At 38.4% G+C, this 18,155-nt stretch overlaps 1 protein-coding gene across 12 annotated transcripts in view; it reads right to left on the bottom strand.

The window, feature by feature from the left end:
- The window catches only part of BRCA1 (breast cancer 1, early onset), a 56,600-nt gene that overhangs the window by 28,959 nt on the left and 9,486 nt on the right, over positions 1 to 18,155 (bottom strand). For 10 of the 12 annotated variants that reach the window (XR_001363935.1, XM_014547203.1, XM_014547201.1 and 7 more), the window contains 8 exons: positions 12,415 to 12,492; positions 10,828 to 10,916; positions 9,713 to 9,852; positions 8,131 to 8,233; positions 6,940 to 6,985; positions 5,123 to 5,199; positions 1,137 to 4,520; positions 681 to 769 (listed from right to left, as the gene is read on the bottom strand). Coding sequence is in view for 11 of the 12 variants with exons in the window: in XM_014547203.1 (XP_014402689.1) it covers positions 681 to 769; positions 1,137 to 4,520; positions 5,123 to 5,199; positions 6,940 to 6,985; positions 8,131 to 8,233; positions 9,713 to 9,852; positions 10,828 to 10,916; positions 12,415 to 12,492 (4,006 nt within the window). In the remaining variant the exon portion in view is untranslated. Of the gene's footprint in view, positions 1 to 680; positions 770 to 1,136; positions 4,521 to 5,122; positions 5,200 to 6,939; positions 6,986 to 8,130; positions 8,234 to 9,712; positions 9,853 to 10,827; positions 10,917 to 12,414; positions 12,493 to 13,655; positions 13,733 to 18,155 lie in introns of all 12 variants that reach the window. The other 2 variants (XM_014547204.1, XM_014547211.1) reach the window with 2 other exon arrangements.

Genomic DNA, 18,155 nt, shown 5'->3' with positions numbered 1-18,155 from the left:
GGTAACGCTTTCTGAAAGCTAAATAATCATTACTCATTATAGCCCTCAGGATAAAGTCTAAATTCCTAAGAAGAGCATTCAGAAGGCCTTTTATACTCTCTTATCTCTTAATTCTCCCCCAAACCACCCATATGCCCCGTTTTCTAGTTGCATAGCACAAATTTGTGCTTCCTGGGCATTTTATGCCTTTGTGCCTTTGCCTGGGTTGCTGCCTCCCTTCTTTTTCCACCTGGAAAAATTCTTCTCATCTTTCAAGACCCAGTTTAAATGTCTCCTTTGAAAGTCCCCACCAACAGGTGATCCTTCACTACTTCATTTATACTACTAATGCATTAGTAGACCAAAGTGGAATACGTAACCCTCCTTTGATACAATAGTGCTTTCATGTTTTTGCTATAGGAAAAATGGGTTTTGATCGTTTAGCTTATTCATTAAATTCAGTATTTAGTGTTCTGCAGTGAGCTCGGTGGTATGTATGTGAGTATGTATAAAATAAAAGGTAGCATGAGTTCCTGCATGAGTTCTAGCCAGGTGATTACAATCTAATTTGAGGAGGCATGGTACCACATACAACTGTTATACCACTGATTCTAAGGGATGATAAAAGCCAATGCAAGAATGCAGGATGCATACTACTGAATGCACAAGACACCACACATACTTCCACACATGCTTTTTACCTGAGTTGTTAAAATATCGCTCTGGGAGGACAGCCCCGAATAGTCTTCAGAGAGGTTTGTTTCACTCTCATATTCAAATGCTGCTTCATCTAAATGATAATAAAAATAGAGATTCAGATGTAAAAACAGACAGCAAATACTGCAATTTGCTATATGTTTCTTCCCATTGGCAGGACAAGTATCACTTTCATGTCACACAAAATGATTACACTCCTTGTTCTGAGACACCTGATTTCTTCTAGAAATAACAATGAAAATCAGAAGCAAGTCCACCAACAACTAGGGTATTAAATCTCATTCAAATAGATATGTTCCAGCTAGGTGAAGGACTTTTAAGGAAAAGTACCTTAGGAGGAACATGCTTAAAGTTTAAGAAGCAGCTACTTTAATTGTACTTGGAAACTCATCGTGTGCTCCCCCAAAGGCAGAAACATCTAGCTCATTCCCATAAAATACCTAAGTCTGAATCCGCACTCTGTTCTTCTTGATTTTCCTCCTCCAGGCCAGTTTCCCTTTCGTCATCGTCATCGTCTGAAATCAATTCCTTGTCACGCAGAAATTCCTGGTTTTCAGGCTGATACCTCATTTGCTGGGAAGGAGGCTCAAAGATCAAGACAGGACCCTGGGTGTTTGTATTGGCGGTCAAGTCCTCTGACGCACTGCACTGTGAGGAAAATAAGCTTCTAGAACATCTTGCTTCCTCACTAAGGTGATGTTCCTGGGATGCCTTTGTCAACATTACCTGGTTACTACAGTTATTTAAGCTGCTCTTTAATAACAGGTTCTCCTCTGTTTTATTAGACAGACTCTTTGTGGCAACACTGGTAGATGGAGAAGGTATTTTGATTACTTTACCAAATAATAAATGTTGGAAGCAAGGAAGCTCTTCATCCTCACTAGACATGTCCTCTTCTGAGGACTCTAATTTCCTGGCCCTTCTTTGGCGACTCCGAGTCAAATGTGTATGGGCTAAGGGGCTAGGGCTCCTTCTGAATTCTTCTTTCTGAACATCTTTGCTAAAAACAGCAGATCTTTCCTTAATGCCACTTTCATCAAAGCCGCTATTCTCCTTTATTTCATCATCAGTTAACAAGTCATCTGGTGTCTCAGAACAAACCTGAGAAACAGGACTACTTCCCATAGGTTGTTCTAGGTTATCTGAAATTTGACATGGAGGGAAGTCTGCATTAACAGCCTGAACTACTCCTTCGTTGTCTCCTTGCCTTTTTACTTCAGGATGTTTACAATTACTTACAGGAAGGCTTGGCTTATAGACTTCGGGTTGCATGAGACCTAATCTGAGCATAGCAGTTAATTTTGATCCTTTGTTTATATCTAGTTCTGCATGAATGTTTTCACCACTGGAACCTACTTCATTGATACTAGAGCCTCCTTCATTAGTACTGCTTGAGCTGCTTTCTTTAAAAGCGCTTTCTCTAATGTTACTTAGGCTAATTGGGCTCACTGTACTTTGAATGTTCTCATTTCCCATTGCTCTTTCAGGTGACACTAAATGTTCCTCAAACTTTTCCTCTGACAGGTTTTTCTTACTTACAGTTTTAACAAATGACCTGATGGGAGAAATGGACGGTATATGATATGGGTTTTGTGAAATTCCATATTTATCGGTAATAGTGAGTTCAGTTTCGTTGCCTCTGAACTGAGAGGACGGACAATGCCTAGAGGTTCCTTTTATGCTGTATTTGGCATACTCTCCTGGCTTTTTGTCTTTCTCACAAACCACAGGAAAGCCTACAGCTGTGTGAACTGCCTGTACATGCTTGATTTTAGATTCTTTCTTTCCCTGATTTTCTTCTTTTTGTCCACATTCAAGAGTGACTTTTGGACTTTGTTTCCTTAAAGACTGGGAGTGAGCATAGACTGTTGCACATTCCTTTTCTGGATTTGAAAACAGAGCAAATGACTGGCGCTTTGACACCTTGAATGTATTCTGTAAATCCTGTGTATCAAGTTCACTCTCTTCCACTTCCATGCTTGTCTCCTGTGTGTGGTTAACTTCACATCTCAAGAGATCCTTAAAGCCCTCTCTGTCATTTCTAATATCTTTAGAACAACCGTGAATAAGTTCTTTAGGACTTTTAACTGCTGCACACAGATCCCCACATTGATTTGGAGCTGTTTTTGCCTTCCCTGGGGTGTCAGGTTCCAGTAATGAGACACTATCCTGTGTGCCATAATCAGTTTCAGGTACCAATACAATATTGGTACTCTCTTTAGATCTATCAATTTGCACACTTCTTCCTCCACTTAATGTCAGATCTTCGAGGTCTTTGGTACTATTAGACATTTGAACTGTTCCTAGGTTCTCTTCTGTTTCTTCTCTTTGTAGGTTAGGATCGACAAACTCTTGAAGTTTATTAGAACTTGAACCATTAGTAAAAACACCAGGTATGTTTGTTAAGTTTCGTTCTAGAAAAGCATCACCTGCAAGTTTTTTATTTATTTGTTCATCTGACTTATTACTCTTTTTGGCTCCAGTTGCAGGTTCTTTACCTTCCATGAGTTGAAGCTTCTTGCTGTGTCTGACTGGTATTTGGTCAGAATTTTTTTCCTTCACCTCTTCACTGCTAGAACAACTATCAATTTGTAGTTCAGTGTGGTTAGATGGGCTTGGATTTCTATTGACTACTAGTTCAAGGGCATGAATAGGCCTGGTAGAGGACTTCCTCTTCAGCCTATTCTTCTTAGGTGCTTTTGAACCGTGGACATTTAATTCTAGTTCCAAATTGCTTATGCTGCTGCTTATAGGTTCAGCTTTACTTGTGAACGCAGATTCTTTTCCCAGTGATTCTGTTAGGTTAGCATTTTTCTCTTTCTGAACACAATCACCTTTTGTTTCATTCTCATGATCATTATTAGTAATATTCATCTCATGACCATTCTGTTCTATTCGGTCAGTTCCCTTAATTATCTCTTCGGGAGTCTTTTGAACAACTGCCAAATCTACTTTCTTAATAAAATCCTCAGGATGAAGGCCCGATGTACTTCTCCTTTTACGCTTTAGTTTATTTGTGAGGGGACACGCTTGTGTTATCTGAGGTTCTATAGCAGATGCTCCCACAATTAGATTTTCAGTTATGTGGCTCAAGTTAGGGAGGCTTGCCTTCCTCCGATAGGTTCTCCCAAATATTTTATCTTCAATATTACTTTCTACTGGTTTGGAGTGAACTCTTTCACTTTCACATGTTAAAACACCATGAGGATCATGGGCCATTAAGGTTATTTTCCCTGGAGAACCAGAATACCCATCTACTTCATTTGCAACTTCCACTGCACCAGCTACTTCAGCATTTGACTCAGACTTGCCATTATGTGAGCCATCAGAAGTTAGTATTTCATCACGTCTGGAAAACCACTCATTAACTTTCTGTATGCTACTGCTCCGTGTTATCCAAGGCACATCTTGGGAATCTCTAGGATGGTCAGAGCGTGGAAGTTCTTTTTCCCCATTCAGAGGATCAGCATCCAGAATTACCCTTTTCTCTGTGCTGGGAGTCTGCCTATCATTACATGTTTCTTTACTTTCAGCCCATCTGCTCTGCTGGCTCCTTGCTAAGCCAGGCTGCTTGCTTTCATTACAGAATTCAGCCTTTTCTACATTCATTCTGTCTTTGGTGAGTAGTAAACTGCTGTTCTCATGCTGTAATGAGCTGGCATGAGTATCTGTGCCACATGGCTCCACATGCAAGTTTGAAACAGAAATACCCTGATACTTTTCTGTATGCTTCTCAGCTGCATGCTTCTCAGTGGTGGTCAAATCTTTATTACTGGATTGATGATGTTCAATATTTGTTATGTCCCCAGAAAACTCACAAGCAGCTGAAAATATACAAAAACAATAGATAATTTAAAAATGAAATTATCATGAAAAAATACGTGCTTAAACAACTTCAAACACCTGGCTATTTTTAGAGAAACTATCCTTTTAAACAACCAAGTATACTAAAGTTGTAGCTCACACTCTTTCATGAAATTCCTTTTATTCTCATTAGTTCCACTTAAAATAAAATTTTAATTTCAGAATTCTCCCTACTCATAAGCCACACCTCCTAGTTCCCTAACCTGTAACAGTGAATTAAAAGCAGACTTTGGGCATCAGACATACTGTGCTCTGTTCTACCTTCAGACTCATTATTCCCTATATTTAAATACTAGTATACAAAAGATGAAATATAAACACATACATTTAAAGTAAAAGGCAACAACCAGTTATGAGGGATGCTATTAAAATCACTTCAGTCTAGTCAACTGAAATGGATCAGGCTGTACCATAACATCCGAGAAAAAATGATATTCTAACTGTGCCAAGAGATGTTGTGAATTATAAATGTCCCAAATGATCTTCAGAATAATGTAATTATAGTACTCTATCTACCCATTCTCTCTTCAGTGCCTGTTATGTTGGGAAGGCTTGCCATTACCCTTTTTTGCAGGATTTAATCTGGCTTCAGCCCTGGCTCCTTGAGGAGTGATTTGTAACAGTTCATGATCTCTCACACTATAGGGAAAAGACAAAAGCCTTAATGAGAAACACTGGTTACATACATGCTCAAAGAGTTGTCAAATGAACAAGATCAAGTATTTTAGCTCTTTTAGGTAGGGTGGCCAAATCTGTTCTCTACTTTAATAACTTCTAGTCAAAATGAAAGGATCAAAGACTGACACACAGTCACAAAAAACCAGAGCAGGAGTGCAGAACATCGCTTTAAGGACATGCAAATGAGAACCAAAATTTAAATGATAGTCCATTTAAATACAAACAATAACCAAAAGACAGTAAAGCAAAAAACAAAACAAAAAACAAAAACCCCACAAAACTTAAAAGGATATCTTAATGAGACTGCAGGAACAAAGATATTTAAACAAAACGAGCAACTGGGATGAAGAGATATCCCAATAGTTTGCAAAGAATGCAGCATTCTGCTGCTCAGCCTTCTGTGCTTCTTTTCAAGCTTAAAACCACTTCCTCTCAATTGAGAGATTAGGAAAAAGTCACTTGCAAACAAAATCTGATTGGCAATGACACCATTGTAGTTCAGACAAAACAGAAGCAATAATTCCTATGGAAAGCAATTTGTCATGTAACACAATTGGGGGCTGCTTGTAGATTATCATATAATTTACATAAAGTTTGAGGGATAGATGGAATTAAGAAACAGAGAAAGGAAAGAAAAATGGAATCCTCTAATATTTTCATCAGCCATAATTACCAGTGTCAACACTACTGCACATGAGGAACTAAGCTATAATAGAGCAGAACCATCCACTGGATATTATTCTGTGCAGAGTTGTTATTTTAAATTCTTTTGGACTCTACTAAAAAATCAAACAAACAAGGGTTCTGGCTGGGTAGCTCAGTTGGTTAGAGTACGTTCATCAGCCCAGTGTCAACACTACTGCACATGAGGAACTAAGCTATAATAGAGCAGAACCATCCACTGGATATTATTCTGTGCAGAGTTGTTATTTTAAATTCTTTTGGACTCTACTAAAAAATCAAACAAACAAGGGTTCTGGCTGGGTAGCTCAGTTGGTTAGAGTACTGTCCTGATATGCTAAGGTTGCAGGTTTGATCTCTGGTCCAGTGTCAACACTACTGCACATGAGGAACTAAGCTATAATAGAGCAGAACCATCCACTGGATATTATTCTGTGCAGAGTTGTTATTTTAAATTCTTTTGGACTCTACTAAAAAATCAAACAAACAAGGGTTCTGGCTGGGTAGCTCAGTTGGTTAGAGTACTGTCCTGATATGCTAAGGTTGCAGGTTTGATCTCTGGTCAGGGCATATACAAGAAGCAACCAATGAAGGCATAAATAAGTGGAACGACAAATCAATGTTTCTCTCTCCCTCCCTCCCTAAAATCAATCAATAAGATAACATAAAATAAAAAGTACTATTAGCCAACTGGTGTGGCTCAATGGCTGAGCATTGACCTATGAACCAGGATGTCACAGTTCGATTCCTGGTCAGGGCACAAGCCCAGGTTGTGGGTTCGATCCCCAGGAGGGGCATCCAGGAGACAGCTGATCAATGATTCTCTCTCATCATTGATGTTTCTATCTCTTCCTCTCCCTTCTTCTCTGAAATAAAGAAAATCATATTTTTTAAAAATGAGATTAAGATATATGGTCTATTCCAATGCCATAACTCTAACCTAAAAAAAAAATACCAATCCTTAATATTAACTAAACACAAAAATGCCAGCTTAATAGACAAAGGCTCCCTTTGACTCACCTGTAATATCTTCCTTTATTAGCCGAATCTTCAGAAGAATCAGATCCTAAAAATAGTTCCCCAAATACCCCCAAATAACAAATCAATAAAAGAATTTTTATTGAAAGGGTTAAACTAAAAAAATATACTTTTTGCAAAACAGATACTCATTCAAGAAATATTTACTAAGCACCCACTCTATGGTAGGTACAATGATACATATGCCAGGAAATACAGAGAAGTAGTGGTAAGCAGAGGCTCTGAAGCCCGAATTCCTAGGTTTGAATCATGGCTCTGCTACTGAGTAGCTTCACTACCTCGGCCAAATTTCTTAACCTCTCTGTGCCTTAATTTCCTCATCTGTAAAATAAATATAATAATAGTAACAACTACAGGGGTTTGTCAGGCCTCTTACATGAGTTTTATAAGTGAAGTACAACAGTGCCTGGACTATACTAAGTGCTCCTAAATATTTGCTATTACAATTATTTTGATTATTTTTGTGATACGACACGGTTGTGTCACAAAAATAATCAAAATAAAAAGTCACAAGTCTAGGAATTTATGATTTTAAAAAAGAAAAAGACATATAAGTAATTTCAAGAGAATCTGGTACATGCTATACTCTTTCCAATTATAAATATATTCTAAACAATAAGACAATTAGAGAAAACTGACTGAACTGAGCTCAGCTCTTCTTAAAAGTCCTTCTAGTCTAGTACAATTTATCTTGGATTCTTCCAAATGCTGTAGCCAGCCCATCATGTTCTTTCTTATTCCTACTTCCCATTTTTCCAAAGTATAGTAAGTCCTCACTTAACATCAAATGGTTCTGTGACTTCAAGCAAAACGACATATAACAAAACCAATTTTACCATAGACTAATGAATATGAATGAGAGTTACATTCCTTTAGCATCTCATCCAAGTTATAAAGAAATGACGTTGAGCCTGGCCAGTGTGGCTCACTGGTTGATCGTCAATCTATGAACCAGGCAGTCATGGTTAGATTCCGGACCAGGGCACATGCCCAGGTTGCAGGCTCAATCCCCCAGTAGGGGGTATGCAAGAGGCAGCCAATCAATGATTTTCTCTCATCATTGATGTTTCTATTTCTCTCCCTCTCCTTTCTTTTCTGAAATCAATAAAAATATATATTTTTTAAAAAGACTAGCAACTACTGTTCTAAACTTAAAAAATCTGAGACTCTTACCCAATTCAATGTAGACAGACTTTTTCTGAGATTGTACCTGCTGCTTTGTCCTCCGTGATCTCACAATTCCAAGGTTAGAGAGTTGGGCACTAAGGCTGGTTTCCTGTTAAGCAGTAAAAAATGATGAACTAATTACTGGACAATTCTTTGCTTTTTTTCCTTGAAGAGAAATTTGAGGCCATGTTTCTATCTCTCTTTCCCTCTCCCTTCCTCTCTGAAATCAATAAAAATATATTTAAAAAGAGAAAATTGTTTTAAAAATGTATGAGTTATGTTCTAGTAGTTTGAATATTTTTCCTCTGTTGTTTTAAATTTTTCTAAACAGAATATGTATTATCTGAGCAAATTTTTTTAAGTATAAGAAAGCATATTTTGCCCTAGCCAGTTTGGCTCAGTGGGTAGAGCGTTCACCTGCGGACTGAAGGGTCCTGGGTTCAATTCTGGTCAAGGGCACATGCCTGGGTTGTGGGCTCGATCCCAGTAGGGGTGTGCAGGAGGCAGCCGATCAATGATTCCCTCTCATCATTGATGTTTCTATCTCTAGAGATACATCGATCAGCTGCCTCCTGCACACCCCCCACTGGGGATGTGCCTGCAACCAATATACATGCCCTTGACCGGAATTGAACCTGGGACCTTTCAGTCAGCAGGCCGACGCTCTATCCACTGAGCCAAACCGGTTTGGCAATAAAAACATATTTAAAAAAAAGAAAAGTATATTTTGAAGCTAATACTTTATATAATAGTACAGTATAATATAGAAAGGAAATAAGGTTCATTTGGTATACATTTCTAATAACATCTGCACATCTGATAACAGGGTTGGCAACTAAGATAAAATAAAAATTTTAATTATTTATTTTCTTTATTGATTAAGGTATTACATATGTGTCCTTATCCTCCCTCATTGCCCCCCTAAAATAACATTTTAAAAAAGATGAATAAAAATAATAACCCTGCAATCAATCCTTAGATCATTCAGTATAAGAAAGATTATTTAAAAACCCAACATTATTCCAATGAAGTTTTCCTTCTTCTTTTTGAATCCTTCAACATCTACTGAAAAATGAATGTTGGTAGCATAAGAACTATTTTTTTTGAGATCTTTATTATTCATCCACATATGTGTAACAACAGAGTAAATCATCACCATTTTTTTTTTTACAATTACACCTTTTAAGTTGAAGCAATTTTCAAATGTTAAACCAGATTTTCTTTTCAGGCGATTTTTCAGAGGAAATAAGATAAATACACTTCCTCATGCCTGGAGAATTGCCATAAGATGGTTATTATAAAAACTAGCAAGCTTAAAACCATCAGTGACCTTGTGGGTATTTTAGACAAGCATGGGGGTGGATAAAGCACTAACGCAGGGGAAGGGCCTGTAAGGTCTCTCCTGACCACACTAGGTGCACAGACCTTCTCTCAACAATTCTAACTCTTGTTCATTAGAACATTTGTCCAACCACTTAATTTACCATCTTACCTTGTTTACCGACTTTTTATATAAATCCATGAGCATCCAGCACATTCACAATACTCAGTAAAAAGATTTTACCAGAACAAATGAAAATGGCTTTACCAAGGTAGGATTTTCAGGTTCACGCTGTCGAAATCTTAGGGTACGGTTTCGGAAGCCCAAACTTTGGATCATAGAAACTTCCTCATTTAGATGCTCAGGAGAATTATTTTCCTTTTTTGAAAAGCTATAACTGTTTGTAACTGTGAATTACAAGGGAAAACATTATTTTTATAATTGCAATCAAAGAACCAAGAGAAATTCTGTGTATGCTCTTGGTTATATAGTAAGACAATGCAGCAAAGGCTACCTATAATTTTTTAAAATAAAACTTTGGAAATTCTACTCCTGTGAAACAAACACAGACTGTCAAAGTTATTTCTACTGCCCCCCCCCCCGCACCAATACTAACAAATTTGCCTATTAATCATAGCTCACTGAATCTAAGATACCAATGATGTAAGAAGCACCATTATTTTCTATACCACTAAGAAAGAAAACATACAATTAAACAATGACACACCACTGATAACTTGTCCCCAATTTATGTGAAAAAAACGTGCATCTTAGGATGGATAAAATAAGGTATGAGATCAGTGGGAATGATTTAACAAATAGATTACAGATAAAGGGCTAAAATTAAACTAGACCAAAAGGTCTTATCACCTATTTACAGAAAATTGTGTAAACCTCCTTCAGAGTTTTTTATTTTCTTGTTAATCTTCACCCAAGGGTATTTTTCAATTGATTTTTAGAGTGGAAGGGAGGGGGAGAGACAGAGAGAGAGAAACATGATGTGAGAGAGACACATAGATTGGTTGCCTCCTCCCCAACCCCCAACCAGGGCTGGGGATGGAGTAGAGCAGGGGTCCTCAAACTACAGCCCGCGGGCCACATGCAAATACAAATATTGCATTTGTTCCTGTTTTGTTTTTTTACTTCAAAATAAGATATGTGCAGTGTGCATAGGAATTTGTTCATAGTTTTTTTTTAAACTATAGTCCGGCCCTCCAAAGGTCTGAGGGACAGTGAACTGGCCCCCTGTTTAAAAAGTTTGAGGACCCCTGGAGTAGAGCCTGCAATGGAGGTATATGCCCTTGACCATAATTGGCTGGGCCCCTCTTGAGTTTTAATGACAGCCACTAGAGCATTGGCCCCCGGGGCTATACAACACTTACATGGCAATCCTGTATCAAGTTCAAAAGCATGAATGATTTTCAATAGCTCTTCAACAAGTTGACTAAATCTTGTACTTTCTTGTAGGCTTCTGAAATTAAATCATTTGAGAGACATACTTAGCAAGTACTTATCAACTTTTTAAGGACTTTTAAAATAAGGAAAGACATGTACACTAATAAAAAAAGATGCAGCAACAGCTGAAAAACTGTATTCAAAGAACAGAGCTATTAGTGACATCACATAAGCAAAACATCATTGACATCAGTACTGATTATTTTTGTAATATTTTCTTTTTTTGCCATTTAAATCTACCAAAAGCCTGTAACTATCTAAAATAGAACTATGAGTCCATAGTAAATATAAATCCACTGCATAGAGAACTTACTATTCTTGACATCTGAGCCCCATCCACTCAACATCCCACTTCTAGCTATCAGGGATTTCTGTCAAATGATGTTTACATTATTTGAAAAGCACAAACAGATGACAATGTCCAAAGAAAGATTCTGATTTAGGAAAGTTTTCATTTATTCCTTTAAATATCTGAGTGACTACTATATGCCAAACACTGGAAAAGCTGTGTTGACTGAGACAGACAAAGCCGGTGCCCTAACAGAACTTAAATCCTGACGAGAGGGATACACAATACAGAAATACACTAGGGGTCCAGTGCATAAATCGTGCACCTTGAAAGGAACTGTGGGCCATGAGGCTGCAGTGGGCACAGGGCAGGTCTTGGCCCATCCTCTGCACCCCCACCCAGCCCCTCCTGCCACAGCCCCCAGTCCCCTGTCTGCTGGCAGCCCTGCTCCCACGCGCTGACGGTGCCAGCCCCATTTGCACCTGCTGACGCAGAGCGATTGGGGCCCCAGGAGCAGGGGGAGATGGAGAAGCTTTGAGGGATGATCAGGGCTAGCAGGCACCGCTTGCACCCGCTAATGGTGCTGAGCGATTGTGGCCGCGCCAGGCGCCGGCAGCGGATGCAAGCAGGGCCAGCGCTGGCAGCAGGTGCAAGCGCTGGGCGGGACTGCGGCCCGCGCGGGAGCAAAGAATTTTCAATAATCACCAGAGGCTCACCCCTATGAGCGACCAGCATCCCGCCTTGGTCTGGCGCCCCCGCTCACCCGCTCCACCAACGCCCGGCCATGTTCCCCACGTGCCCCCTGGTGGTCAGCGCATGTCATAGTGACCAGTTGTTTGGTTGTTCCACCATTTGGTCTATTTGCATATTAGTCTTTTATTATATAGGATTATATAAGATTGTGTATGTATGTGTAAATAATTAAGTAGAAATTAAGTGTACAAGAAGAAAAATAAAAGGATCAGGAGAAAATGGGGGCAGGTGGTACACTCCTACTTTAGATAAGACTGCAAGTTCTTACACCATTCAGAAGCATTCGAAAAATGCATGTTGCTAACTGCTAACACCTGAATAAGGTATCATAAAACTTTCAGGAAAATAATTTATTTTGTCAGCTAAACACCCTTTTATACATTTTTCTACTGAGGAATGGTTTGATAGGAACAGCTATAATAGTAAGGAATTTCTACTTTTTCCAGCCTCCCATCACTACCCAATTACATACCTTTTGGTTATATCATTCTTACACAAAGGACACTGTGACGGCCCTTTCTTCTGGTTGAGAAGTTTCAGCATACAAAATCTACAAATTATAAAGAACAAGCATAATTAAAATTACTTTTTTATAGAGAGAATATTCAAAGGACAAATAGCCATGAAAAAAATAATTTCACAACATTAAGAACACTCTTAAAGTTAATGGCAGGTGAATTACAACCAATGACTTTAATTGTTTTTCGATGTTACCTAAGCAGAAAACTAAACTATCAAGCAATGATCTATGAAAACTAAACTTACATGCATATGGCCTACTGTTATGATCTAATAAAACTTATTAAAGAGTTAATATGACATATTTAATTATGATTATTTCATTCTGCATAATCAGACATAAATGGTAAATAGTTCAAGTAAAATTATTATAATTAGTTGAAAAATCTCAGCACCTCACTACAAAGCTACAGTAATCAAGACAGTGTGGTACTGGCATAAGGACAGACATACACATGGATGGAACAGAATTGAGAGTACAGGAAAAAACCTATTCATATATGGTCAACTGACTTTCAACAATGGCAGCAAGACAATTAAATGGAAAAAGAACAGTCTTATCAACAAACAGTGCCGGGACAACTAAATATCCACATGCAAAATTGGAAGCTAGACTCCTACCTCATACAACACACACACACAAAATAACTCAAACTAAATCTTTGTGACCTTGGGTTAAATAAACAAACACCAAAAGCACAAGCAACCAAAGGAAAAACTAGATACACTGGACTACATCAAACTTAAGAACTTTTGTGCTACAATACCATGAAGAAAGTGAAAGGACAATCCACAGAATGGGAGAAAATATTTGCAACTCATATATATCCATTAAGTGACCTGTATCCAGAATATACAAAAAACTCTTACAATTCGATCAATGAACTATGTGGTTTTGAATTGAATGTAGACCATTAGTGCTACTACTTGAGCTAAACTTCTGCATGGTTCATAATTTTTAAAGTGTGTAGTTAATATTATGCATGTTATTGTCCTTTCTTCCATTCTTACCAGTATGTGCCCATTTGCAAAACAAAAATGCTAATAATCAGTAATAGTTCTATAAAAGATGTTAACTCTGTTTAGTCATTGACTGATCTTGCTCTAACCTTAAAATTTTGTGATTATTGACCTCTGTTGCATTTATCCTAAAACACCCCAAAATTATCTAGCTGTTTCGAATATCAACATTACCCTGGTGTATTCACTGCTGTATGCATTACTCTTCTTTGTTGCTGTTTTATGCCTTCATATTAGCAAAATATGAAATTCTGTGAAAAACAAAAAAAATCCCTTTGATCTTTAACACTCCTCCCCTTCTGAGTAGGAAATAAATTGTTTGTTCTTGAGAACTTTCCCATCAAGAATTTAGTGGAAGCAGGTATACTTATATTATTTTGATGTTTTTGTTAATGTTTCCAAACAATGTACTTTGAAATCAGAATCATTTAATTGTTTTCATATAATTTTCCTGAGGCTCTTCATCACACACTAGTGATCAGAAACGAGATGTAATTCCCCAATCCCTGCCCGCAAGACCTGAGTAGGATCTTACTGTAAATTGAAGGGAGTTTTACCCTAACTCATGGATTGTGCAAGAATGAACTGCCATTGGGTTTGACTGTAGATGGTTTGTGGTGTGGTGTAATGAAGGCTATTGAATGCAACTTACAATGCTTAATAAAAATCTTTATTCTTTTAGTATTTAAAAAAAACCCTCTTATAACTCAATAATAAACAGAAATAACACAATTAAAAAATAGGCAAAGGAATTGAATAGACATTTTCTTCACAGGAGGTATTCAAATAGTCAACAAGCACATGAAAAGATGCTCAATAGTCATTATGAATTCAAATTAAAGCTACAATGAGATACCACTTTACACCCTCTAGAATGGCTTGTGCAAATAAAAAAGACAGGTAAGAAGTATTAGAGAAGATGTGAAGAAACTGAAATCCTCATTCATTGCTGGTGGAAATATAAACCGATGCAACCACTTTGGAATACGGTTTGGCAGCTCCTCAAAATGTTAAACATAGAGTTACCATATGAGTCTGCAATTCTACTCTTAGATTTCTTCCCTGGAGAAATGAAAACATTAGTCTATGTTAAACTTGTACACATATGTACATAGCAGCATTGCTCATAATAGCCAAAAAGCAGAAACAATCACCAATACAGATGCCTTACCTGGCAATAACCCTATAGTTTATGGAAAAGTGATATCAAAAAGCTACCTGTATTGTATGTAAATACCCTTTGAAGAGCCACAGAATAGAGGACACTCCTTGAGAAGATGTAAATCCTACTTGTAATCTACCATAATAGTTCTAGGAGGCATCAATGCTTTACACTGGGAAATGGTACAATTAAACAATTCTGAGTGGGAGTAGGGAGAGAATTCCCTGAACAGAGAGAATACTGCAGAACACAATAGCTAACTAAGCTCGAGTGTTGTAGCCTGTACAATAATTACATAAATAACACAGGGGGACTAGGTAAATGTAGAAAAACCAAAGTATGGTTTCCAGTCTTTCTTTATGCTAGAAAAAGAACACATGCATAAAGGTCGTTAACTCAAAAGAGAAAATGAACTTGTACATCACTTTAAAAGACTGAACAAAGGAAAACATTGATGGTTCAACAGAACATAGGCATATCTTTCAGGGCTCAGAATTTATTAGATTCTGTTTTAGAGTCCTGGGGAATCTATGTGATGCACCAATTAAATGAAGACATAAATGTTCTACATAAGGAGCTTGGTAAAAAGATCTGAGACAAGTTTTGGGCTTCTTGGATTTTTAAATGCTTAAGGAAAGGCAATACTTTTTTAAGCAAATGCAGTAGTACTCATTTTTTAGCACATCTATATCCTGAGGAGTTTAACAATGTTATGGAAACTCACCTAACTTATCTAAGTCTATCCTGGCAGGAGTCAATAAATTAACAGTTCCAAGTCTAAGCAAAATGAAAGTAGGCTGACGTTTGGCTACCTTTGATTATACTGGGTGCCCTGGATTCCTGTCAACAGAACTAAGATTATGGACCAGTATTGTCCAGAGAGCCCCACAGCTTAGCATCCACTTATGATGGCCGCATCAAACCTTGTCAGTTTCTATAGTAAGGCTCTGTTTTCTTGATCAAACCTCTAGTTTGTACTTTAGTTTCAACAATTAAGACTCTATCCTAAGCTCTTCATCTGGGTGAGTATGCCTAGGCTCCTTGCCTGGTATTGCAACCCCATGGGTCAAGGCTCTTGTCTTCTAGGGACAAGTCTCACCCCTAACCCTTAGCCTCCTATGGCTTTATCCATATTTTTCTTCCCTTATAACCACCACTTTGAACTTCTGCTTATTTCTGCTGCTAGACTCCTGAGAAACTATGTTTGATCTACTAGTATATGCTAGAATATCCATCTCTTGACTACTTCTGGACCACTGACATATCAAGCCATTGCTAGACTCCAAAGTTCCCTGATATTATGATGTAATATATCTAGCCATCAAACCTCCCTAATATGAACTCACCACTTATCTGCATTTCCTCAGTTAGCTGACTCCAAGATTTGCCTTACTTGGTCTATCTGATCCTTAGACTTCAGCCATCCCTGGTCTGGTCCCTCTTACTATCCTGCAAATAAGTGTATAGGAAGGTCATCATTCCCGAACACTGCTTCCCAGACTTTAATGTGTATAAGAATCTTGTTAAAATGCAGATCCTGATTGAGCACCTTTGGAGTAGGGCTGAGATTCTAGAAAGTTCCCATGTGATTTGGGCACTGCAGGTTCATGAGTCCCACTTTGAGTAGTAAGTTCCTAGAGCTGTGTTGTCCAGTACAGCGGCCACTGGACTCATGGCTACTGAGCAGTTGTAATGCAGCTAGTCTGAACTAAGATGTACTGTAAGTATAGAAAAACACAGGCTCTCGAAAACTTAATACCAAAAAAGAATGTCAAATAAATACCTCATTAATATATTTTATATTGAAATGGTAAAATTTTGGTCACAATTGGGTTAAAAATATATAAATATATAACTACTAGAGGCCCGGTGCACGAATTCATGCATGGGTGGGGTCCTTGGAGGGGCCTGCGGAGGTTGGGCCCCAGCTCGAGCCCCCAGCCTTGCAGCTTCAGCTCATGAGCCCCGCAGCCCCACCTGGCACCCTGCCTTGGCCTGGCGCCCACCCCCACACCTGATCCACCATCCCACCTGCAGGGCGGTCAGCCAGGGCCTGCCCAGCTCCCTCAATGCCTGGGAGCCGGGGGGCAGCCCCGCCCCCCATTGCCACCACTGGTTGCTGTCTGCAGGATGATAGGTGGGGCGATTGGGCCCCTGCTTGCGCCCACTCACCTGCTCCACCATCCCACTGCAGTCATCAGGGCCCATCGGGGCGCCTCCACTGCCACCCACTGCCAGCACCACAATGCCAATGCCTGCCATGTTCCGCGCCGCCCCCTAGTGGTCAGTGCACATCATAGCGAGGGGTCGAACGACCACCCATGGGGACAATTTGCATATTAAGCTTTTATTATATAGGATAATTTGAAAACTTTTTAGTAATATGGCTACTAGAATATTTAAATTACACTTATTGTTCATATTATATATTTTTGGAGAATATGGTTCTAGATCTTCTAAAAAATATCACACAATTCATTTGTTGTTTGGAAATTTCAAGGCAATGCATGGATGACCCAAGTAATTTTTTTCTAGACTGGTACTATTATCTCTTTTGTATATCTCATGAAAGATTTCAGAACTATAGGCTTACCTCAGTCAATAAAGCTATTTTTATCATTAGCAATTATAGTTTACCCTGAGAAAATACAATTAATGCTTGGGGTATTTTCCCCAGTTTTCTGACATAGAGATCAAGACATTATTCAGATTATAAAGGTATTACAGAAGAGGTTTCATGAAAAAGTTGATCTGTCACATGGGTATTATACTATACTTTTAATTCTAATATAGTACTTAAAAATATGGCTACTTCTTCTGCTTATCATATTCTCCATATAAGGAGCTGCAAGCTTTTCTCAATCTCCCCCAGTTGCCAACTTTAACCCTTTCAATCTCAACAGATGTCTTCACCTCCAACTTCATTTAGCTCAAACTACCTCAGTGGCTCAGTGGTTGAGCCTCATCCTGTGAACCGGGGGTAGGGTGGGTCACGGTTCGATTCCTAGTCGGGACATGTGCTCTAGGTCGTGGGCTTGATCCCATGCAGGGGGCGGTCAATTGGTGGTTCTCTCTCATCATTGATGTTTCTATCTCTGTCTCCCTCTCCCTTCCTCTCTGAAATCAATAAAAATATATATATTTTTAAAACTACCTCAACTCCTCCTGCTCTACCTCAAAAGTCTTTCTGTAGAATTATTCTACTTTTCCTTCATTACTACTTATGAATAATAACTATTTCTTTCTCTTGTAGTCATTTTCTATTTCCAATCCCATCTACCTCCTCTTGCAAATGTCATCTCCCCTTTAAGGGGCTCCTACCTCTTCTCACACAACCCTTAAACAAATATGGAAAGTTAAGTTTCTTTTTTCTGGACATATTCTACTTTCTTCTCTTCAGACCTTTGCTTATATTATTTCCTCTGTCTGTAATTTCCTTCTTCCACAAGCTCTCAAAGTAATAAATGTTGATACTACCTGTAATCTTTTATTTTTTTAAAATATATTTTATT

Source organism: Myotis brandtii, unplaced genomic scaffold (assembly GCF_000412655.1).
Source record: "Myotis brandtii unplaced genomic scaffold, ASM41265v1 scaffold469, whole genome shotgun sequence".
Taxonomy (NCBI): Eukaryota; Metazoa; Chordata; class Mammalia; order Chiroptera; family Vespertilionidae; genus Myotis; species Myotis brandtii.
The sequence above is the reverse complement of the archived record's forward strand: the minus strand, read 5'-3'. Positions and strand labels throughout refer to the sequence as shown.